Source organism: Oreochromis aureus, linkage group 3, assembly GCF_013358895.1.
Source record: "Oreochromis aureus strain Israel breed Guangdong linkage group 3, ZZ_aureus, whole genome shotgun sequence".
NCBI lineage: Eukaryota > Metazoa > Chordata > Actinopteri > Cichliformes > Cichlidae > Oreochromis > Oreochromis aureus.
Window position 1 is genome coordinate 104,994,977 of NC_052944.1, and position 26,206 is coordinate 105,021,182.

Consider the following 26,206-nt stretch of genomic DNA (forward strand, 5'->3'; position numbering starts at 1 on the left):
TATATTAGAGGTGTAATGGAATTTCTTTCACTTATGTATTAATCACATTATTTTATTGTAATGCCTTGGTGCCACTGGATTTTAACATGTCTGACACCCATACTGTAAGACAGATGGTGGGGGTCTAGTTAGGAAGTTGGGGGAAGCAGACAACTCCACAGGAGGAGTCTTTTGTCTCTTCCAGGGAGTGGTGAATCTTAAGGTGTGAAACAGCTGTGTACTGCCTTTTGTTCATGGAGAAAGTATTTAACTGAGAGACACACTACTCTCAGTGAGACTCTGCTGACCCTGCCCCGTGGTCATGCAGGCTCTCCACCAAGCTTGGTTGTCTGTTCTTTGTGTGCTTTGATTAAAAGAATGTTGGCTATCGCTCACCACTCATCTGCAGGCTTTATTTAAGTGGAAAACTTCCACAACAGAGGGAACAGAATTTATTCCATTTGACAGACTAGAAAAACTAGAGAATTTTAACTTGTTCCATTGGCAGATTTTTTTTTTTATTTCAAGCTAAAATATTTTTTTATTTTATATTTATTTATTTAGAATTCAAATTAAGACCGAAATAAAGTGAATAATATTATTTTATTATTACGTTGATGTAGCACATGGTTCTGTAGCTTTGTATAAACACGTGTTAGAAATGTTCTTCAATCAGCTCTTTTTACTCTCTTACATTTCACAGCCAGTACTTTTTTACTTTTACTTGAGTAAAGAAGTTGAATTAGTACTTAAAGTATTTTTAACAGTAGTACTTCTACTTAAGTACAGACTGTGTGATAGGTTTGTAGCTTGAACCTATTCACTGTAACGTTGAAGACAATGTAATTACACAGCAAGCAAGACACGAGTAGGCAACATTCTTTATGTTTCACGTGCACGGGAGAGAACTAAACAAACGCCGTTCCTTCGCTTAACCCCAGTTGCTCTCGTCCGCTCTCCCGTAACACCGATCTTTCATTGAGGTTACATGAATATGCATAGGTTCATTAACATATGACTTATACATACACACAAAGAGTACCTTGCCTGTGATTTTGTAAGTGTGTGTGTGTGTGTGTGTGTGTGTGTGTGTGTGTGTGTGTGGAATGTGACTCCCCAAAGCTGGTGCCAGGAGTCTAGCGGTCCATCTAAACAAAAGGCTCTTACACTCAAACAGATATACGTGTGTTTGTTATACCATATATCAGCAAGAGAAGATACGACCTCTCCTAGGAGGTGTGTGATCTCTGCCAGAACACTCTGAAGAGGAGTGAACGCACTCCCCTCTTCATGCTACACAGAGTTGTTACAGACCTCCTAGGATGAGACATTCTTTCAGTCTACAAATGATTATATACTTCTAAACATATATGAGTAAATATTTCTAAGCATAAATGACAATCAACAATACAAAAACCTAACACTGTGTGTACTTTTACCACCTGTGTCTGAGACCTCCTTCAGGGTCCACCTGAAGCTCTCAGTCTGCTGTGGAAAAAGGAAATCCAGGTGAGTTTCTCCTGATCACCTGAGGCCGTCATTACTGTGTGAACCCACACACCACTACTCCCACCCACTGCACACAGTCACTGAGTACAGACCGGCCGATTCCTGTAAAGGGAGAGGCAGGAAGAGGGGGAACAAAGACAAGAAGTTCAACGTCATTTTCCAGAAGTGACTGTGTGAGAGAGCAGCAGCAGAGCTGCAGTTGAGTCCTGTTTGTCTCTAAAAGAAGATTCACTGGAGTCCATCAGGTTTCTCTCAGCAACAGTGGTGAGTGCAGCTGATCACACTTCCTGTTTCTACACAAATCTTCACTCTGTTCACTTCATCAGGGCTCTAGAGTGCCACCTCATTTCTCCATGGTGCAACTTAGGCTACATCCACACTAGCTTGGATAGATTTGAAAACAGCATTTCCATCTGAAAGCGCTCCGCCTCCATACTAGCGTTTTCAGTCGTTTTCAGAGTTGTGCATCCACATTGAACCAGACGAAAATGCTTACGTTCCAGTACTGCGCCTGCGTGAAATGCAGGCGCCTCATTTCTGTCTGCTGTTTATTTACTTTCCGTCTCTTTGAATCAACACGGCAGAGGTGAGCAGTCTAGGCCTGATAGGAGTGGATGTAGCTGTAGGTAATGAGAAAAGATGAAAAGAGCGATTGATAACCTTTTTGTTAAAGCCTGATCCGTCTGAAATTCATAGCCAGTGCTCTGACATGGAGCCATCAACCTCTCAGGTTATGTCTAACACTGGTCCGGAGACGGCATCAGATAATGAGCCACATAAGATGGACTCTGAGCCCACTGAGAGTAAAAGGGGGAAGTGTGAACATTTGGAAGAGAGCGGCCTGTCCAGTTTCTCTGGCTAAGATACAGTAAAGCTGACAACATGATGCATTATTGTGTTAAGTGTGCAAAGACCATGGCAGGCGTTGTGCCAAGGTAGGGATCTCCAACAGGATCTGTTTCCCCTGTGTCAGGAGCATTCGCTGGGCAGGAAAGTCAAGAATGTGGGATAATGTCCGTGTCAGCCAAACAATTTCACATCTTTTTAACGACTGTATTTATGTTCATCCCCAAAAGTTATTCTGTTCATCTGGACGCTGCACTGTACAGCAGACACGACGTTGTTAAGTTTGTGTTTGGGATGAACCAGTTTGTGTCTGAGTGTGTTGCTTCCACCAGTTACTCTTAGAACTGAAAATTGAAGATTTTTATTTTGACATTTGCACACAGGACCAACAGATTTCCAATGTACATGGACCAACAGTTAGTGATGTGTCAGTCGCGAACGAAATGGCTCTTAGAGCCGGATCTTTGATGTGAACGACGCGAGCCAGCTCCTTATCGCAAGCCGTGGGTTTTTTTTTTTCCTTCTCTCACCCTCTCTCTCGCACTTTTTTTCCGCTTCACTCCGCTTTCGAGCCTTGTGCTTTGCGCTGGGCAGAGGGGGGAGGGGCGGTAGTTACAGTCGCAGTAGCACAGGAACAGAGCGGGAGGGAGAGAGAGAGAAAGAGAGCCAGGGACAACAACGTCACATTAGAAAGGTATAGTAATCATCCGCAACTATTTTCAGTTGCGGATGATAAAGGATTCAGAAAGTTTATTCGTGCAGGCCCATATGACAGAGAATATGCATCTTCTTTTTGTTTTCATATTTTAATTTATATTTAATTGTGTTGTGGTTTGCAGTGTTTTGTGTTGTTTCACTTTTAACTATTTAAATTTTCAGCTTTTTCCTTTTACAAATTTAAAGTTGAAATGTGAATAGTTGTTTTTTCTATTATATGATTTATTTATTACATTTTATGTGGAGTGAATAAATAATAGTATATTTACGGTGGCCCCTACAGACAAAGCACGTAAAAACCCCAAAACACATAAAAACTCCAAAACACGTAAAAACTCAGAAGCACATAAAAACTCAAAACATGTACAAAAGACAACAGAAGTGCTCCAGGATGCTCGGCGCAGTGTTGAGGTTTTGTTACCTAGTGGCTACACAAGCCAGCAAGTACCAACGACCGGATTTGGTGTGTGGTAGTAAAAGGTAAATGTACATTTTTTTAAATTATTTGAATATATATGAGTGCTTGTGTATAAATACACAAACAATACACATATGCTTTCAATAGTGTAAATTAAGTGATCTAGGTAGCTCTGTTTTGGAAGTTCAGTTAACGCTAGGAATGCGTTTTGCAGTTTGTACGTGCTTTGGAATTTGTACGTGCTTTTTATGAGTTGTTTCTTACGTGTTTTGTCTCTAGGGGCCACCACATATATTTATATATAAACATATATAAATAAAACCACTTTTTTTTACATTAGTAATTCCTTTTGTGCATAATTTTATATTATTGTTAATAATAAATTAATTAAAGCAACAAAACAACCTGAAGAGCCGGATCGGAGCCGAAAGAGCCGGCTCTTTTTAGTGAGTCGAGCCGAAAGAGCCAGTTCTCTAAAAAGAGCCGGAAATCCCATCAGTAGATGCCACCTTATCCCATAGTCCAGCCAATAATGCGATTTACATTCGTATGTACGCAATCAACGTGGTTGATAGGCTATGACAGCTATGACAGTGTTCTTATGTGCCGACACCGGTGTTTTAGCTAGCAAAGCGATATGCTGATATGGAGTGAAGCCACATTAATGACAACGTGTACAACCATTGGAGATATGAGCAGGACAGACGAACAATTGACGGAAAAAGTGGGGACTTTATACCAGTTTTTAAATTGTGTTGATAGGCCACGTAAAACCAAAGTTGTGATAAAAAATTATGGGCTCAAAATGTGGTCATAAATATTTTGTACTTGTAAATCAGTTTTGTATGTGTAAAAAGAATTTGTGTGTGTGTAAAAAAGATTTGTATGTGTAAAAAAAATTTGTGTGTGTGTAAAAAAGGTTTGTGTGTAACCCTGCAAGTTACAAGTACGAATTTTGACCCTATTTTTCGTCCTTTCATCTGATTGGTCAATGTCATGTCAATCACAAATGTAACAATCCAATCAGAGAACAGATGGGTTTGGCTGTTGGAGGGGCACTTTTTTGGAACTGCAGGTCCTTGAAGGGAATAAATGCCCTTTTACATGCCAACCCAGCGTTTTCCTTCATCACCACGAAGGAAAACAGTCTGTGGTGGTCCGAGTTTGGTGATTTTTGTGTCACAGGTCTACATGTTTAATACAGGGACTTCCACAGCCTTTTCAACAGCGCTGCGGACCGCGGGGGGGCAGGCAGTGTTTTGGAAATGACAGTCTTCATTACAAAGCTTTCTTCGTTATGAATTAGCATACATGTTTTTATTGAACATTTGAAGAACTAGCAAAAAAAACAGAAACTCTTGTAGAGGACATGAAGTCAGAGATAGAAACGACAAGGAGCAGGTGCACCTAGTACAGGTAGACCTGCTGCAAAAAAATTAAATTATTTGAATATATATGAGTGCTTGTGTATAAATACACAAACAATACACATATGCTTTCAATTGTGTAATTTAAGTGATCTAGGTAGCTCTGATATGGAAGTTCAGTTAATGCTAGAAATGTGTTTTGGAGTTTGTATGTGCTTTGTCTGTAGGGGCCACCACATATATTTATATATAAACATATGTAGCTGTTGCTGTTCTGTGAGTCTATCGTGCAAGTGGTGTGATATGCCCATGTAGGAAGGACGGCACTGCAACGCTGGACTTGCCCTTACTCTGGGCTCCCTCTTTATTCTGGCAACTGGTACAAAGAAAACAGCACACAGTTGTCATTAATACTGTGCAAAGCAACTGCAACATTCAGTTCACCAGCTTGGGAGTATTTTCCTTTTGCTTTTTTCTTTTCAAACATAACACTTAACAAACGACTAGGATATATTTATACAACACAACATCAACAAAGTCTTTCTTTTAAAAGTTCTAGCTGAAACCAAACCTGTGATCGTATAGTAGCAATATTATTTATTTATTTTTCTCCTTTCTCCTAAACAACAACAACAATAACATATAAAACAGCTTTTCTATTATAAATATCTTTTTTTTTCCTATACAACAGCATCAATTAAAACTTATACTTAACAGCGCCTACCTGGTACAAAGAAAACAGCACACAGTTGTCATTAATACTGTGCAAAGCAACTGCAACATTCAGTTCTGTTAAAAAGAATTAGAACAATTACAATCACACAGAGAAATATTAGAGCTGAGTGCAAGTCAAAAAGCACCTGACTAGCTAACGAGTATTAGCTTAGCTTAGCATGCTAACTAAAAATGCTACTCGTGAATAAAGTTACTACCCATGCATCAAAATGCCTGTAACTTTCAGGATACATGCTAGTACTACTTACAATCAAAATACATGTTGACAATTACCACTATAAGAATGTTTTAATTAATACACATACACAATTGACAACAGTGTCGCTCACAAGCACCTACCACCAGCTCGGGAGTATTTTTCTTTGCTGAGGCATGCGCTGTGCAGCAATTTAGAACCTTAACAGTTGCAGTTGCGGTATTTGTCCACCAGGTGGTTCCAACTATTCACAAAGCACATCAATTTTGAGGAAATTCATTAAGCTATTTTCTAACTCTGTTACATCTACCCCCGCAGAATTTCGCTCAAAATTATAGATGCACAACCCACAGCATCCACCAAAATCAACAAAACAAAAGAGAGACCCAAAAGAAAACAGACCCGACATGGTTATATAGACACACCAACTCAAGAAGTATCCCCAAAAGGATGAAGCAGAGTGAGCGGCGCCAACTCACTACCAGCTGCTGGATGCGGGATGCCGTCTACACCCCACACAAACCATGCCCCACAGAAAAAGAAATGTCCCTGCATCGGGACCGGAGTTTAAACACGGTGGTGCAATGGCAAACCAGAATGGAACAAAGAATACACCAAACTGGAACCCACAATGTAGAAGAAAAACCTTACTGAAAAGCCTGACGTATTGACTTAGAGACTTTGCCAATTATCTGACTTGCATCATTGACGACCTCTTGAGTGGACATTACATGGAGCAACCGATTGACTGGTTTGACAATGCGTCCAAAACGAGATCTGACTGGTTGTACATCGTCAGGACCAGATTGGTTGGAAGGCGCGAGTTGTCTGTTCCCTCCCTGAGTGATGGTCGAGGGGGCCAGTAAGCAGCCTCGTTCAGAGGTCACTGAACCGGCTTGATGGTGCAAATCACTCACACTCTCAGGCTCATCAGCCATGCTCATAACACGACTAGAGGGCTCAGCGCCCTCACAGCTGTCCGAACATGCAGCCGACAAATTGTCAACCCATTGCCGAGTTCTGTTCACAGAATCCCCACTTTCTGAGAAAGACAGCAATCCCGTCGCATCCATGACGTCGCCAGATCCAGCTTCAGAAGAAGACTGAAAGGTGCGATCTGCGTGACTGTCCACGTCCACAGGTAAGAAGTTAACAAGCATCAACAGGTTACGGTGCACAACCCTCTCCTGTCCAGTCATAGGATTCTTGATCACATATGTGTGAGTAGCAGGGTTCACACCAATGACAGTGTATATGGTGGACTCCCACCTGTCTGCTGTTTTTCGCTTCCCTCTCTCACGTCTGTTGGACACCAGGACTCTATCACCCGTAGCGATCAAGTTCCCTTTCACACGTCGGTTATAGAGCTCAGCCTGACGTCTCTGTTCTTTGTCAACATGTCCTTGAGCAATAGCCATTGCCTCTTGAAGATCCTTTGTCAGGGACACCACGTAGCTATCATAACAACTGATTTCAGGATCTTTCAGTATGTTTTTGAACAGCACATCAACTGGAAGACGGGGGACCCTACCAAACATGAGATAGAAAGGAGCGTAACCTGTTGTCTCATGCACAGTACAGTTATACATGAATGTCAGGGTCTGGAGGCGCCGGGGCCAGTCGTGTTTTGCATCAGGAAGGAGGGCACGAATCATGTTGCCCAGTGTCCTGTTGAAACGTTCCACACGACCGTTGCCCATTGGATGGTACGGTGTCATCCGAGACTTCTTCACACCAGCGACCCTGAGCAACTCAGCAACCAGCTGACTTTCGAATGATGCCCCCTGGTCAGAATGGACCCTCTCTGGGAATCCATAAATGCAGAAATACTTGTCCCAGAGTTGCTTCGCAACCTCTTTAGCAGACTGATCTCGGCAAGGGAAGGCCTGGGCCATCCTAGTAAAATGGTCCGTCACTACCAGCACATCAACAGGTTTCTTGTTAGAATCCTCCGCAGTCCAAAAATCAATGCACACAATTTCCAAAGGTGCAGATGTCTTGATACTCTCCAGGGGTGCCCTCCCCTCAGGATCAGCTGCCTTACCAACGACACACCGCTGGCATTGTTGCACATAATCCTTCACATCTCTATCAATGTGCGGCCAAAAGAATCTCTGGCGGGCCAGAGACAAGCTCCTAAACTGCCCCTGGTGACCAGCATTGTCATGTGTGCCCTGGAGGACCTCGGGTTTAAGGGCATCAGGGACAACAAATTGGTATCTCTTCTTCTTGGAGACCTGATCCCTAGATACTCTGTAAAGGACACCATTACACATCGTCAGTTTGTCCCAGTGTTTAAGGTACCTAATGACCATGGCACACTCACTGGATTTCTCCCTCCTGGAAGGTCGACGGCCTCGTTCCACAAAGTACAACACTCTCGAGAGGACAGGATCACTCATCTGCCCCTCACGAAGCTCACCCTCAGAGAACACTGGTTGAGCATCTGTTTCAGGGAGAAGTAGCTGTGGAAACTGTTGGAGGATGTCAACAGTACGCGTTCTGGCACCCGACTCCCAAAGGGTATGTGTCTCAAAGATGGCAGAGACCTCTTCTTTAGTCAAGGACTGGTTCTTAGCATGCACTGACACATTAGGCTCCTCCTCGACCTGGCCGTCGAAGAGATGTCGACTGGAGTTCGACTGTCGAAATGCCTCCTGTACTGAGCCAACAGAGATGGGAAGAGCTTCTCCAACTAGGTCGCTATAAGGGCAGCAAAGCAACCTCTCTCCAACAGCCAACTTTACAAACGGTCGACGGCTTAGTGCATCTGCGACAATGTTCTTAGAACCAGGGACATATTTGATATCAAACTCATAAGATGCCAGCCGCCACCCACCGCTGCTCACAGGCGCCCAGACGAGGTTTAGTCATAATGTGTGTAAGCGGATTATTATCAGTCCACACCGTGAAGGCATGTCCCTTGAGCCAGTGGCTAAACTTGTCACACACAGACCATTTCAACGCAAGGAATTCAAGGCGATGAGCAGGGTACTTCCGCTGGGCACGGAAAGGGATTTACTGGCAAATGCAACTGGTCTAGCCACAAAATCACCTTCCTGAACTTGTGAAAGAACTGCTCCCAGCCCATCCAAGGAGGCGTCGGTGGACAAGACAAAAGGGCGAGCAAAGTCAGGATGAGCCAAAACCACTGAGGACACCAAAGCAGCCTTCAGATCCTCAAATGACTGTTGATGATCATGTGTCCAGTCAGTAGGTGTCAGCTTCCGAGATTGCATAGCACGGCCCACACGTGCCCGCCCCTGCGCTTCTGCTTCCGGCCAGACAGAAGGTCAAGAGAGGCCTTGCCAAGGCAGAGTAGTTGGGCACAAAATGCTGGTAATAGTTTACCATCCCCAGAAATGATCTGACACGGGACTGTGACGGGGTGATCCCATCAGGCTCCATTAGGTCCGCAATGGTCATATTGCTGACAGCCTCGACCTTAGCAGGGTCTGTGGACACACCAGACTCATTAATGATGTGCCCGAGGAATTTCACCGACCTCCTGAGAAGCCAGCACTTCTTTGGGGCCAATTTCAGGTTGTGTTGGCGAAGTCGGCTGAAAACCATTCCCAACCTCTCCAAAGCCAACTCCTCAGATGGTGCAAAGACCAACAGATCATCAAGGTAGCACAGCAGGCTGAGGAAATTTTGATCGCCAAAAATGCAGGTCATCATTCTCATGAAGCTGGCTGGGCTGTTGCACAAACCCTGAGGGAGGCGGTTATACTCGTACAAACCCATGGGTGTTGTGAATGCAGAGTATTTGCGATCCTCCTCATGTAGCGGCATGTTATAGAAGCCAGAAGTTAAGTCCATTGTGCTAAAAAACGCATTGCCACCAAGGGCTGCCAAGCAATCAGCTTGATGTGGCAGAGGATGAGCGTCCTTTAGCGTTCGCCTGTTGAGCCACCGAAAATCGGTGCACACTCACAAGAGGTGAGGCAAACTCGCTAGTAGACTTCCTGATTATGTCTCTCTCCTCCATCTCGTTAAGAACCTGGCGGAGCTTGTGGTATTCGGCAGGAGGCACACGCCTGTAGGGGAGACGAAATGGCCTGTCATCTGTCAGTCGAATCCTATGTACAAAGGCCTTAGCCTCACCACAGTCCAGATGATGGCGAGAAAAGACATCTTGGTAATTCACCACAAGGTCAGCCAACTTTTCTTGCCAGTCCGATGACACATCACAGGACTTTAGGTCCAGGTCACCCAGGCCAACACGGTCCAGCCTCTCCTGTACAGTACCAACATCCACTGTGGGTACAGATGTCCCAGTGGGCTCTGTACGAGTAGACTGTTGACTGAACTCCGGAACCTCCATATCCTCCAATGCAAGGCAGGTGTAGACATCAGCAAGCTTGGCATTCCTCCGCAGAATAACAGGGTTGTCTGTGATGTTGAGGAGCTTGAGTGGGACCCACCTGTCTCCCCAAAGAGGAGTCACCACTCTAGCGACCATGATGCCCCTGGGTGCAGAGCGAGAGGTGGTTGGCTCAGTAACCACAGTAGAGCCGGGAGATATCTTAACATCTTTAGGAAGTTTCCCCCATACAAGAAACTCACTGTTACCTGGCAGGGTGACAGCCCTGTTGCACCTGACTGTGCCCACTTTGTCCGGTATCTCAGTACCAGACCAGCGTTCCAGGCCAGCAAGCAGAGAGAGGAACTGTTCAAGTTCCTGATGTCCTGAACCCGACGTCGAAACTGCCTCCCAGTAGCTTGCATCTTTCTTGAACTGACGGATTAAATGTCTGATGACATTCGAGCCAACAATTAAGTCATCTCGTTGATTCTCAACAACAAAGGTTGGAACCAAGATATGACACCCATACACTTCCATGTCGAGCTCCACCACTGATTTAGGCTTCACTCGCACACCACCACAGCCAACAAAAACAACAGTGGGTGCCCCCTGATTGCTCAAATCAATAGCACCAGCAGCAGCAAGCCTTTGCAGTGCTACTTCACTCAAGGAACAGGCCATTGAACCACTATCCAACATAGCACCAAGGGATGCCTTGCCTCCGATCATTACAGGAGTGTAGAACAGGCTGTCACTGCTGCTGATTCTCTGTGTGTCCTGAAAAATAACTCTCTCAGACTTGTCTAAGTCCTTTACATTGTCATACAGCACTGCTGCATCATGTGTGTGGGAGTGTTCCTCATGACCTGCACAGCCTCCCTCAAAGCACAGGTCGTCTAGTTTCCCTGGGCATTGTCACCCGTAGAGGCCCCATTGGCACACGAGCGACGTGTGTGACCGGGCTGAAAGCATGTGAAACACAGTCGGGTGAAGCGGCAATGGAACTGTGTAGTGTGGTCCTCTTTATTACAGACCTGACAGCTCCTGCCATTGAACGAAGGGGCCCGGTTCTGTACTCGTCTGCCACCCTGCCGTGAGGGGGAATGTCCATCCCCAGCCTTCACTTTATTCAGCAGCTCCCTGAGCATTGACATCATCTCGCCAAGCACAGCATTATCGCTGGACTGCTGACTGTGGGGGAACTGCTGCTCAGGAGCAGGGAGAGCAGACTGCTTCTGGTAATGCAGGGGAATAGTCTGACATCCATTCCGAGATGAGGTCGTCGGATTCCGTTCCCCATCCTGTGACAATAGAAGAGGAACTGTGGGACAGCTTGGAGCGAGAAACATCTGCTGCGTCTGGGACAAGAGAGGAGAGGGTGAGACAGAGGGTCCTACCCCAGGAGACGGGGGTGAGGCAGGAAGTGAGTCAACACCAGAAGACTTCCTGTCATCGTTATTCAAGAGCTCAACACGCGTGTCATCACGAATTAGCGCTGCTGCATGGGCCTCAACCACGCGCACTCTCACAGAAGACACCCTCTCGCGCCGATACTCATCTATCCTCTCCTGAATCTCCTTGCACGTCCACTCATGTATCTGCTTGTACTTAAACACAGATGCAAGCTCAGGATCTGGGCAGTGTTTCACAAACATTTTAGCGATCTCACCACCAATGTCCTCCATTCGTCTGCCCTGATGCTTCAAACCTTCCTCAGCCATATCAGCAGCCTTGTTGAGGCGTATCCAGTAATCAACAGGATTCTCCCTGTGAGAAGGCAGAGTCGAGTAGAAGTCCTGCAGAGGTAGGCAAGAGGAAGTGTTGCTGAAGTACCTTATCAGCATGTTGAATATGACATCAGGGGCGCAGGAAGTAATAAGCGCAGGATCACTTCTCAAGCCTATCTTAACTACATCCCTGGCTTTCCCCGTTAGCCTCCCCATCACCTCCTCTGTCTGCAACGACACATCAAGACTCTGCTTTCTGATGTATGATTTCATTAGCTCAACCCATTCAGTCACTGTGTACTTGTCTGTACCATCACCCCTGAAAATGACAGGCTCCCTGTCGGATTTTACAATAACGCTGAATTGAGTGTTCTCACTTGGCATATTCGTATCGCCACCCGAATGGGAAGTCTGGTCATGTGAGTGAGCATCATTTCGGTCAACATCACCAACAGCTCTACTAGACATAAGTCTGGCCACAATAGATTCACCTATCTGTAAACCAAGCTGAAAGATCACGTCACTAAACTGGTTTAATGTGTCATTCCCATCACTGGGAGTGGAGTGACGTGCTTCGCCCCGCAAAAATTGCACCACGGGAGACTCATTTGGATCTACACCCGACCCAAAGGCTCCAACCCTCCCAGGCAACACAGGTGAAGCTCCCTCATCCCTCCCAACTGACCCATGTGACAGTAAATGAGCACGTGCTGCACCTCTACCCCGCCCAACAGAGGAGCGAACATTGTCACATATATCACTCAGCTGGAATTTGCTTGCCATATTAGCATATAAACAGAGAAAAGGAAAAGCAAGAAAAAAACAAAACGTAGACAATAACAAATATTCAGAGTTGCAGGTGTCAGCACAAGCAGTCCAGAGAGAGTCCCATCAAACCAAAGAACAAACAGTCCAGTACCTCAACGTAATTCACAGTCCAAGACGAGCAATGGATGAATCTTAAAGCACAATACAATGCAACCTGGGTTGGAGATCTGCATCAAGTTGATCTCAAATCACAGAGTCACGGCACCAATGTAGCTGTTGCTGTTCTGTGAGTCTATCGTGCAAGTGGTGTGATATGCCCATGTAGGAAGGACGGCACTGCAACGCTGGACTTGCCCTTACTCTGGGCTCCCTCTTTATTCTGGCAACTGGTACAAAGAAAACAGCACACAGTTGTCATTAATACTGTGCAAAGCAACTGCAACATTCAGTTCACCAGCTTGGGAGTATTTTCCTTTTGCTTTTTTCTTTTCAAACATAACACTTAACAAACGACTAGGATATATTTATACAACACAACATCAACAAAGTCTTTTAAAAGTTCTAGCTGAAACCAAACCTGTGATCGTATAGTAGCAATATTATTTATTTATTTTTCTCCTTTCTCCTAAACAACAATAACATATAAAACAGCTTTTCTATTATAAATATCTTTTTTTTTCCTATACAACAGCATCAATTAAAACTTATACTTAACAGCGCCTACCTGGTACAAAGAAAACAGCACACAGTTGTCATTAATACTGTGCAAAGCAACTGCAACATTCAGTTCTGTTAAAAGAATTAGAACAATTACAATCACACAGAGAAATATTAGAGCTGAGTGCAAGTCAAAAAGCACCTGACTAGCTAACAGTATTAGCTTAGCTTAGCATGCTAACTAAAATGCTACTCGTGAATAAAGTTACTACCCATGCATCAAAATGCCTGTAACTTTCAGGATACATGCTAGTACTACTTACAATCAAAATACATGTTGACAATTACCACTATAAGAATGTTTTAATTAATACACATACACAATTGACAACAGTGTCGCTCACAAGCACCTACCACCAGCTCGGGAGTATTTTCCTTTGCTGAGGCATGCGCTGTGCAGCAATTTAGAACCTTAACAGTTGCAGTTGCGGTATTTGTCCACCAGGTGGCTCCAACTATTCACAAAGCACATCAATTTTGAGGAAATTCATTAAGCTATTTTCTAACTCTGTTACACATATATAAATAAAAGCACTTTTTTTTTACATTAGTAATTCTTTTTGTGCATAATTTTATATTATTGTTAATAATAAATTAATTAAAGCAACAAAACAACCTGAAGAGCCGGTTGGGAGCCGAAAGAGCCGGCTCTTTTTAGTGAGCCGAGCCGAAAGAGCCGGTTCTCTAACAAGAGCCGGAAATCCCATTACTACCAACAGTCCATGTACATTGGAAATCTTGTGCAGAGCCTTTCAAGTAAAATCACACTTTAACAATATAACAATATAATAATATAAAGAAGGAAAAAGCAGAAGGATAGAAATAAAGTCCGGAGTAGGGTAGTTGTACTATTTCCTATATACAAAGAAAAAGAAGAAAATGTACAGAGAGCTTGTAGTTCTCTACCTCTTATTGCACTCACAGTATTGCACATTTGTTCCACAGATCTGTTTCACAAGTCTGTTGTGAGTGTATTGCCCATTGGTCAGTGAATTGATCATACATTCAAAATGAGGCGCTGTGTTAGTTTAAGTGTTCTGTGTTTTTTCGTTTGCCATCAGTCTGACAGTTGTGTGGAAGAAGCTATTGAAGAATCTTGTTCTGTGTGTGATGCTGCTGTCCGCTCTGTTGTTTCTCAGTTTGTATGTGCAGTTTTTGTGCCTGAGCAGAGAGTGAGCTGGATGGTGTGAGTCCCTTATCATTCTCTCTGCTCTTTTTCGGCAGCGTTGTGTGTACAGAAGGTCCATGGATGGAAGTTTTGTTCCTATAATCCTCTCCACAGACTTTATGACTCTTTGCAGAGCCTTCCTCTCTGTCTGTTCTATACCAGACAGTGATGCCTGCGGTGAGGATGCTCTCTATCAGTCCTCTGTAGGCCTGGGTGAGAGGGTGGTGGTTCATGCCGGCTTTCCTGAGCAGCCTAATGAAATAAAGCCTTTGCTGGGCTTTTTTCACAGTTGCTGTAGTGTTGAGAGTCCAGCTCAGGTCTGATGTAACCTGCAGTCCCAGGAATCTGTGGCTGTTTGCCGTCTCCACCTCCGTCCCTTTGACGATAAGAGGCTGCAGACGAGGGGGTTCTTCCAAAAGTCCAGTATTAATTCCTTGGTCTTGTCTGTGTTGAGGATGAGGTGAAGAAGCTTCTGTGATGAAAAGAAACTCAAAGAAGTCCAGACGCTTTTCTTTCCAAGCTCCTCAGACTACTGACGCTTGTTTCTCTCTTTTTAAAAATGAAATTTAAAGTGAATTTTGAATCAAATGTGTTTCTTTTCTTTCTCCCTCAGAGTGCAGACATGTCTGCTGCCAGCAATCTGCGATCTGAAGATCAGTTTCTGTGCTGCATCTGTCTGGATGTGTTCACTGATCCAGTCTCTACACCATGTGGACACAACTTCTGCAAAACCTGCATCAGTCAGCACTGGGACATGAGTCAGAGCTGTCAGTGTCCCATGTGTAACAAGACTTTCTACACTAGACCTCAGCTGAGGGTCAACACCTTCATCTCTGAGATGGTTGCTCAGTTCAGACGTGAAGCTCAGCAGAAAGCCAGCAGCAGCAGCTCAGAGCAACAAGCTGCCAAACCAGGAGAAGTTCCCTGTGACGTCTGCACTGGAACCAGACTGAAGGCCCTGAAGTCCTGCCTGGTGTGTCAGACCTCCTACTGTCAGACTCACCTGGAGCCTCATCTGACAAAGAAAGGTCTGAGAGGACATCAGCTGATTGATGCTGTGGAGAACCTGGAAGGCAGGATGTGCACGAAGCACGATAAACTTCTGGAGCTGTTCTGTAAGACCGACCAGACATGTGTCTGCATGCTCTGCTCTGTTTTAGACCACAAGAACCACGAGTTTGTTCCTCTGAGAGAAGAATATGAAGGAAAGAAGGCAGAGCTGGAGAAGACAGAGGCTGAGATTCAGCAGATGATCCAGAAGAGACGACTGAAGATTCAGGAGATCACAGAGTCGGTGAAGATGAGTAAAGATGCTGCAAACAGACAGAAAGCAGAAGGTGTTCAGGTCTTCATTGCTCTGATGGAGTCTGTTGAGAGACGCCTGAAGGAGCTCATGAAGGAGATCGAAGACAAACAGGAAGCTACAGAGAAACAGGCTGAAGGTCTCATCAAAGATCTGGAACAGGAAATCTCTGAGCTGATGGAGAGAAGCTCTAAGGTGGAGCAGCTCTCACGCTCTGAAGACCACCTCCACCTCCTCCAAAGCTTCTCCTCCCTGAAAGCTGCTCCACCCAGCAAGGACTGGACAGAGGTCAGAGTCCATCCACCATCATATGAGGGGACTGTGGGGAGAGCTGTGGCTCAGCTGGAGGAGACAGTCTGGAAACCCATGAAGAAGAAGCTGTTTGAGGCTGAGCTGCAGAGGGTGCAGCAGTATGAGGTGGATGTGACTCTGGATCCTGATACAGCTCATCCTGAACTCATCCTGTCTGATGATAGAAAACAAGTGTACTGTGGTGATGTGAGGAAGAAACGTCCAAACAACCCAGAGAGATTTTCTCTGTGTCCTTGTGTTTTAGGAGAGCAGAGTTTCTCTTCAGGCAGATTTTACTTTGAGGTTCAGGTTAAAGGAAAGACTGACTGGGATTTAGGAGTGGCCACAGAGTCGATCAACAGGAAGGGAAAAATCACACTGAAACCTCGGAATGGTTTCTGGACTGTGTGGCTGAGAAATGGAAATGAGTACAGAGCTCTTATTGGTTCACCACTCCCCCTCTGTCTTCATCCTGGTCCTGAGAAGGTGGGGGTGTTTGTGGATTATGAGGAGGGTCTGGTCTCCTTTTATGATGTAGGTGCTGCAGCTCTGATCTACTCCTTTACTGGCTGCTCCTTCACTCACAAACTCCACCCATACTTCGAACCCTATATGAATCAGGGTGGTAAAAACTCTGCACCTCTGATCATCTGTCCTGTCAATCAAACTGAGTCGATCAACGACTGATTTTATTTGATGAATGATTGATTTTTCTTGAAGGGAACAAATGAACATATTGAGTGTAAATCCTCTACAGTCTCCATGTTTCTATAGAATCTGATCATCAGGACTCTGATTCACACTTTGATTCTCATGGAGTTTGATTTGAACAGAAGAAAAGTTGAATCAGGAAATGTTCCCACTGATGGAGACTCGAGCTGAAGAGCAAATATCAGAGAATAAATGTCCAAAAGCTTCATTTACAATAAAGTTTGTTCAACGCTTTGAGTGAATCCAGACTCATGTGTGGCTGTTATACGGAGCATCAGAGTCCAGCTGAGTTATGTTGGATACAAACTGCTTATTTTGGCTCTGTGAGGATTTTTGTTCACTGAAAACTGATAAGACGGATAATATTCAAAGAACTCTGTAGAGATTCATGCATCCATGTTCTCCACCTGCAGGTGTGGAGGAGAAAGGTGGAGCACAGACTGCTGCATCCTTCCAGTCACATCATTTTGATGATTATATTTCCATGTTGTGATGATTTGGGTTAAAGAGAAACAGAGTTGAACGGCTGCAGTCACAGCATGAATAAGATGCTGAAGCTGAGCTGTCAGTGAACATGTTTCACTGTGATTTGATTTGAAGAATATAAAGTGTGTGTGGCTGCTGACAGCTGCAGTCTCTGTTAGTCTGCATGTTCAACACACACACAACTTTCCCCCTGAGGCAACGATCCAGCAACAACACAAAGAACAGCTGCAGACACACACACACACACACGCACACACACACACACACACACACACACACACACACACACAATTGTGCATCTCTTTCAGTCTGAACTCTCAAACACACAAACAAACAAACTCTATCAATGTCGTACTGTTAAAGAACACTTTACTGTTTAAGGTGGAATTCCTCCTTCTTCAGTAACAATGATTTGAGGTCACTACCAGTGTCTACAGTGGTTTTAGCTAAAACATACAATATACTGAAACGTATTTTTCTTTATGCCGTACAAACTATTTTACAAGAGCTTTGATCACAACATCTTTGCGATTTTCCTCCATTCGTTTATTCCGATTATTTTATCTGGTTTAACTAACAAAGGCTTAAAATTTCACTTAATCTGACCTTTGACCTATTTATTCCTTTAACTCATATTTTCATTTCATTACATAATTTTCTGATTCATCTTAATCCTTAATCTTAACCTTTGACCTATTTCCATGTTAGCCTTGATAAACCTTGAAATTTCTTTCACCTTTAAACTTCAGGCTTAAATTAAACCTTTGTTAAAAACCTTCTTACTAACTTGTAATTCCAACTTTATGTATTAAACATGTATCTTATCATATAAACACTGTAACCTCTCACCGCTCACATTTTAATTTGGTTTATGTCCAATTTTGCAGCTTTTGATATAACAGGCTCTGCGTACCTTTATTTTGAAGGCCGTCTGTGAGGGTGAATCAGTTTCCTCCACTTCTGGCGTCTGACAGCAGCTCCGTCAGGAGCCTCTCCAATCCTCCTTTTCTCCTTTCCAACCCAAAAAATCACGTCGGGTCACCAATTTGTTGTGTTCAAATGTTTTCAGAAGGAATTCAGGAGAAAAAGATTTAAAAAGATTTCCTTCAGCAGGTGAAATGACAAGTTTACAGGATCCCAGTGTGACAACAGTCTGCCTCACACCAAGGATCAGCCTGAAACAGTCGTACAGATAAGATTATTCTGGCTCTCTTCTCCCAACATGAACGTACAACCTCATTAGTTTCCACAACTTAACTAAGTAATGATTCAAAAAGAAGAATTCACAGCAGTTCCTGTAATGGCATCAAAATAAGCCCAACTTTTATTTTGAAATGCAAAACAGTATGCTTAGTAAGGATGCTTGTTTCCAGTCCAGGCATCACTGCCTGAATGACTGTCATAGATCGAGGTGGTCAAATGTAAGTGCTGAAGAAAGTCTTTAACTTAGTAACAGTGGATGTGGGTTGGACATGCAATGACCTTTGACCTGCAGGTGACCGTCTTCAAGATTCAAAGATTCAAGATTCAAAGTGTTTATTGTCATGTGTCACAAGAGAAAAGGCATTTCTCTGTGCAATGAAATTTTTTGCTGTCCACCCACAGATGCTGATTAATATATACAATAGAAATAGAAAATATATAAATACTTCTGTGACGGAGGACTCATCTCTGCTGGTGTCCTGCAAGCAAACAATCAGATTCTTTAGAACAACAACTTATTTGCTTTATTAAAACATGTTTTTTCTTACATTCAGCGTCCCCCTGGTCAGTCTGGATAGCTCTGACCACCACCCCACACACGATAATGTCATGAAAGCATATTTTTAAAAAGGGCTCTGCAAACATGGCCAATAACTTATTCTGATGATCTGCAGAATAATTTGGGCACAAAACTAATTTCACTGTTCAAAAACTTGCAGACTTCACTATATACAGTGCAGACAGTGTGGACCCTCTAAACTAAGTCTGTGGGATATGATCTTTGAATAAATGCAGACCAAACTGTTGTTGTTTGTTTACTTACACAGCATGTCTTGTAGAGTTTACTGGTTTAGTTTAGTTTTTAGAGTATAAGTGAAGCCATTTTGCTTTTAGTTGGTGTTGTGCTGTGTTAACATGTGTCTTCTTTAATAAAGTTTTCCAGTCCATGGATACATTTTATTCCAGTCTCGCGTCGTGTTATTGGAAGGGACATATGACCGCCAGCCAAAACTGACACACATGTAAATACAGGATTATAACATCAGATCAGGGATCATGTTGTTCAGGTCATGATGCTGTGTGTGTCGCCGTGGGAACAATAATCATAGATTATATGGAAAAACAGAAAGTTTCTCCTGTAGAGGAGGAGGAGGAGGGTGGAGCTGCTGTTGATGCAGCATTCACTGAGACCTGTGATGTGTTTACTGACCTATAACATTGAGAGTCCCCACTTTCTGCAGCAGGACATATCCATCCTTACTGCTGACGGTGCAGGTGTAGACTCCACTGTCAGTCAGGTGGAGGTCTTTCAGGGTCAGACTGAAGTGGTCTCTGTGCGACCTCTGTAATCCTGGTCCTGTTTATCTGGCTGATTGTTTCCACTCTCATGGACCTTCATGGGTTTGGGTTCAGTGAGTGTCCACTCCACTGTGACGTCCTGAGGAAGGCCAGGTGTGGTTTTAAAGGGCCACAGGACAGACTCCTCCCCCTCTGTCACCTCCACCATCCCCACCTGGTACCCTGAGAGGAGAACATGCAGCTAAACATGTCACTCCTGGTCCGACTGGGGAGGGACCAGAGAAAAGCAAAGTTACTGATTCAATATTGATTTTAGTGACCTCTGATTGACGTGACCAGGTGTCATTACTGCAGTACCCACAGTACAACTGTAGTACACACAATACTGCGTCTCCCCCCATTATCACTGCACACTTCTTCAGCTGGTGATGAGCGCCCCCTGGTGTCACAGTGTTGATGACGTCATGCAAAGTGAAAAATAAACAGTGTCTGTTAATAAAAATCATTTGTTCATTCTCATGTTTGCATCATGTTTCTGTAAAATCATCAGCTGTTTTTATAAGAACAGAAACATGTTAACACAAAGTTTCCTCAGACTGAGCGTGACTCTGTGTGAACATCAGAGGACCTGTGACCAAGACTAAACTCTGTTTGACTTCTGTCCATGGACGCAGGATTGTCTGATTTCCTATGAACACATCACGACTGCAGAGGCTGAAGCAGCGCTCACACTGGTACACAGGTGTTCAGTGACATCACACAGGTGGGCTGTGACCTGAGCCATCACCTGCTGACAGCCCTTCACAGCTTCGTATAACTGAACGTCTGAAGCTGTGTTTCATTAACAGCTAATAACACCGTGAGTCCTCAAAGGCTTCACACACATCACTGCACACATTTATACATCCTAGTTGAAGCTTGTGGATCATGCACGTTAATGATGCTTCAGCCTCAGAGGATCATAACAGAGGGTCAAGGTGACAGCTGGAGGATTTAGATTTAAATAACAGCAGATGCAACAGAAAACAAAGTTATCATAGAACTCTACTGGTATGCTGTTCCTAAGCACAGGCCCTGCACAGAACATAAAGTATTGAAGCTCTGCTGCTTTCCATCTATCAGTTTCTGATCACTCTGATTACTCCCTTGGCCTGCGGTTAAACTGGATTGGTGTGTAAGTTCCCAGTTCTTTCAACTTTACTGAAAGTTCCCCGACAGTCTGCCTGGACAGCCGAGCTGCAGGTACTTTGGCCTTCATCCACATGTTCATGAGTTTTCTTGTAACTCCAAGACAACATAAATGCATATAATCCAAGTTAAACACTGTAATCATCTGACTATACCAGCTACAGGAGACAATGTTTGATGTTGTATGTCTTCCATTTTCTAATAATTGCTCCCACAGTTGATTTCTTCACACCAAGCTGCTTACCTATTGCAGATTCAGTCGTCCCTGCCTATGATGTAAATTACAGGCCTCTCTCATCTTTTAAATGGAAGAACTTGCACAATTGTTGGCTGACTAATACTTTTGGCCCCATTGTACATCTCTATCTTTCACCACACTGACCTGCAGTAAATCCTTTCCAGCTACAGCTGTCTTTCCAGCCAATTCTCTACATTGCATGCCTAATAGCAATGCAGGGAATTGGCTACAGTGTTGGCTTGATTTGGTTGTAGAGATTTCTTCCTTAGTGTCCTTTCCTATAAAATCCCTGGATGTTTGGCAAGGCTAAGTTACCTCAAAACATGGCCTGTGCCTAAGAAAGCTCAGGATTTTTCCCTATTTTGAAAGATGGGAAGGAAATCCTGTACTTCCTGAAATATAGATAGAGCAGAGCTCTGATAGGAGGATCCTTTGGTTAATGAAGATCTCAGAATCCCAAAAGCTGGATTTTGTCCATCTGGACGTAACATTTTCAGTGGAAGAAACATTTTGTCATTTCATCAGAGTGAAGAAATGTTCCTCCCACTGAAAACGCTCCAGATGAACAGAATCCACTTTTGGGGATTTACTCACCTGGATGATTGAGCATCAAGCATCAACACAAGAACTCAGAATGTTTCTTCAGCTCACAGCGTTTAAAGCGTTTACTCACCTGAGGAGATTTGGTCCAGGTGTATCTGAGGTGTTAGAACAGCTGTGTTAAAGGAGCAGAAATACAGAAAAGACCCACGAGAAGCAGAGACCTCAGTCTGACGCTGAAAACAGAAAACAAACAAAGAAAAAACAAAAATGATGTTCCTCAGGACGTCAAAGTGGAAACACCGAAATACGACGGTCCATGTGTATCAGAGCAATGAACACCAGCATCTCTTACAGGACCAGGATCACAGAGATGAATGAAGATCCTCTGAGAACTAAAGACTTCAGTCTGAAACTGAAAGACCCCCGACTTAGTGACCATGGTGGCTACACCTGCACCGTCTACAACAAGGGTGGATACATCCTGCTACACAAAGTAGTGTTACTAAATGTCACAGGTGAGAAAAATATTCTGAATCCCAGATGTGTAAACCTGTGTGTGGGTCCAGCTGTTTCCAGCTGAGTGAGACTAAAAGCTGTACAGCTGTTTGTGCAGCGTCACACATCAACACACATCAGTTCAGCTCCAAGTCAGAGAGACACTGAAAACAGGATGAAGAGCTGCTGGTTACACAGCAGAGGACATGATGGAGGATCAACCTCACTGATGTCTGTCTGTTTCATGTTCTGCTGTCAGTTCTGCAGGTGGAGATGATGGAGGTGACCCAGGGGGAAAAGTCTGTCCTTCTGCCCTTCAGAATCAAAGACGACCTGCCTGTGGATGTAACTCTGCTGTGGAGACATGAGAATGTGACGGTCCACACGTATCAGAGAGGCCAGAGTCAGCCTCACATACAAGGTCACACTGAGATGAACAAAGACCCACTGACAACTAAAGACCTCAGTCTGACCCTGAAAGACCTCCACCTCACTGACAGTGGAGTCTACACCTGCACCATCTACAGCAAGGATGGACACATGCTGCTACAGAAATCAGTGACTCTCAGTGTCAAAGGTGAGTGTAACAGCTCTTTGTCCACAGTGACTGAAAACAGGAGTGAAGATCTGAACTCTGCCCTGTGTATGAGTGCCTCGTACGTATGTTGAAACAAATGATTCATCTGGTAAAGGTTGATATGATAGAAGGGAGACTGGAGGAAACATTGAAAGGAATGCAAGTTCAATGTTTTTAAGAGCAGTGGAAGAGAAGGAGATATATGATATTGTCAGTGGACTTAAGAACAAAACAAGTACTGACTGTCATGATATTGATATGGTAACGGTAAAGAGAGTAATTGATGGTATTGTAAAACCGCTACAATATATTTTTAATTTGTCTTTCCAGGAAGGGGTTTTTCCACAAAAAATTATTCCCATTTATAAATCAGGTGAAAAGCATTGTTTTACAAATTATAGACCAGTGTCGGTACTCTCCCAGTTTTCTAAGATACTGGAAAAACTATTTCTACAAAGATTTGATTGCTTTGTGGATAAACATGAATTGTTGGCAAATTGCCAGTATGGGTTTAGAAATAATAGATCAACAGTTTTGGCATTGATGGATTTAATGGAAGAAATAACAGAATGTATGGATAACAAGAAGTATGCACTTGGAGTCTTTCTAGAGCTAAAAAAAAAAAGCATTTGATACTGTTGACCACAAAATTCTAATAATCAAACTGGAAAAATGGGTTTAGGGGTGCAGTATTGGATTGGATAAAAAGCTATGTGATGAATCGACAGCAATATGTACAAATAAATGAGTTTAAATCTAAATTGATGGATATTGAATGTGGAGTACCTCAAGGATCAGTATTGGGACCGAAAATGTTTATTATGTATATATATGATATTTGTAAAGTATCGAAGATACTAAAGTTTGTAATTTTTGCAGATGATACCAATATACTTTGTTCAGGTGTGGAATTTCAACAGGTTTTGGAGGTGATCACACAGGAGTTAAAGATATTAAAGAAGTGGTTTGATAGAAACAAATTGTCCTTAAATTTAAATAAAACAAAATTTATGTTATTCGGAAACTATAAGAAAAACATTAACATTGAAATTTGTGTTGATAATGTATATCTAGAAAGGGTTAATACCATAACATTTCTTGGTGTGATCATTGATCATTAGGCCTGTTGGAAATCACACATCACTTATGTGAGAGGAAAGTTAGCTCGGGGCATTGCTGTCTCGGGGAAAGTAAAACAATTTCTGGATAGGAAAACATTGTATATGTTATATTGTGCTTTACTATTACCATACATGAGTTATTGTGTAGAGGTTTGGGGAAATACATATAAAAGTAATATTCAGACTATAATCATAATGCAGAAAAGGGCTATTAGACTAATAAATCAGGAGGGGTATAGGGCTCACACAAACACACTCTTTATTAAGACGCAAGCTATAAAATTCCAGGATCTGGTGAAGTTTAAAACAGTGCAAATAATATATAAGGCAAGGAAAGGGATGCTCCCAGTGGAACTAAGTAAATGGTTCTTAGAAAGAGAAGGGAGGTATAATTTTAGAGGGAAGTGGAATTTAAAATTAGAAAGAGTAAGAACAACATTGAAAAGGATGTCTATTTCAATAGCGGGAGTTAAATTCTGGAATGAGTTAAAAGAAGAAATAAAGGTCAGTAGTGATATAAACCAGTTTAAAATAAAACTCAAAAAAGAAATTTTAAATAAGTATAAGAATGAAGAAAATGCAATTAAACCAAGACAGCAGTCAAACTGATGTTTATTTTCTTCTACAAATTAGCAAATCTAAATATAGTTTTAGTTGAACATGAAAAAATATATATATATATATATATATATATATATATATATATATATATATATATATATATATATATATTGTGGAACTGGTTGTGTTATGTTCTAAGTTGAAGGCATTGTATACATTTTGTTGTTCAAATTTAGATGATGAGGATGTATACTTCTGCTTCAAACAACTGCATGGAATGATTTGATGAAATGTTGGTGAATGTACATGTTTGAAATAAAAATGAACTGAACTGGTGATTTTTGGCTAAAATAAACATCTGCTGGAGTCACTCACCTAGTGCTCCGATTACTACTGGAACCACTGTTAACTTCACCCTCCACATTTTCTGCAGCTCTTCTTTGAGCCCTTGGTATTTCTCCAGCTTCTTGTGCTCCTTTCTTTTTGATGTTGCTGTCATTGGGAACCACTATATATATATGTCTATATGTATGTCTATATGTATGTATATACACATGTATATATATATTTACATATATATATATATATATATATATATATGTATGTATATATATATATAAATACAGCAAGCTGTCCATACCTGAGGCCTTGGAAACTGCCAAGCAACGACTCACAGCCTTGGCCAGCCGCTTGAGGAGGTACACCAGAGAGATAGAAGGCAGGAGAATAAACCAGCTGTTCTCCACAGAACCAGCAAAGGCGTACTCTCAGTGGCAAGGGAACAATAACAGAACAGCACCACCAAGGCTGGAGACGGAGCAATACTGGAAGAGCATATGGGAGAAGGACGCAACCCATAACGGCAATGCTCAGTGGCTAGTGGATCTGAGGGCAGACCATAGCGACCTCCCTGAACAGGGTCCAGTAACCATCACAGTGGCAGATATCCAAGAAAGGGTCTCCAGTATGAAGAGTTGGACAGCACCAGGGCCCGACATGGTCCAGCCTACTGGCTGAAGAAGCTGACTGCACTCCACGAGCGTCTGGCAGCACAACTGAACCAGCTGCTAGTTAATGAGAGACACCCGGAATGGCTAACCGAAGGTCGGACGGTCCTGGTCCCCAAGGACCCCAAGAAGGGACCGGTCCCATCCAACTACATATATGTATGTACATATATATATATGTACATACATATATATATATATATGTATATATATATATATATGTACATACATACATATATATATATATGTATATATATAATATGTCTATATGTATGTACATATATATATACATATGTATGTATATATATATATATATATATATATGTACAACTCAACACCTCAAAGACCAAGGAACTGGTTGTGGACTTTGGGAGGTCCAGAGCAGGTCCACTGCCGGTTCAGATAGAGGGGGAGGAGGTGGAGGTGGTCAACAAGTACCTTGGGCTGTGGGTGGACAACAAACTGGACTGGTCATGCAACACAGAGCACCTGTATAAAGAAGCCCAAAGCAGACTGTACTTCCTCAGGAGGCTGAGGTCTTTTAACATCTGCAGGAAGCTCCTGAGGATGTTTTACCAGTCAGTGGTTGCTGGAGTACTTTTCTATGCTGTAGTGTGCTGGGGGAGCAGCACAGCAAAGAAGGATCATCCAGGCTGGAGAAACTGATCAGGAAGGCTGGCTCTGTGGTCGGCATGAAGCTGGACACTCTGGTGTCAGTGGCAGAGAA

The 26,206-nt window shown here is 43.1% G+C and overlaps 1 protein-coding gene across 1 annotated transcript; it reads left to right on the forward strand.

Annotated features, from left to right (window-relative positions):
• The first annotated feature begins 1,598 nt into the window (after positions 1–1,598).
• On the forward strand, positions 1,599–19,410 carry LOC120438617 (E3 ubiquitin-protein ligase TRIM21-like). Its single transcript, XM_039609024.1, has 2 exons — positions 1,599–1,752; positions 15,070–19,410. The coding sequence occupies exon 2, from the start codon at positions 15,079–15,081 to the stop codon at positions 16,735–16,737; it is 1,659 nt and encodes a 552-aa protein (XP_039464958.1). The 5' UTR covers positions 1,599–1,752; positions 15,070–15,078; the 3' UTR covers positions 16,738–19,410.
• Positions 19,411–26,206: the final 6,796 nt, after the last annotated feature.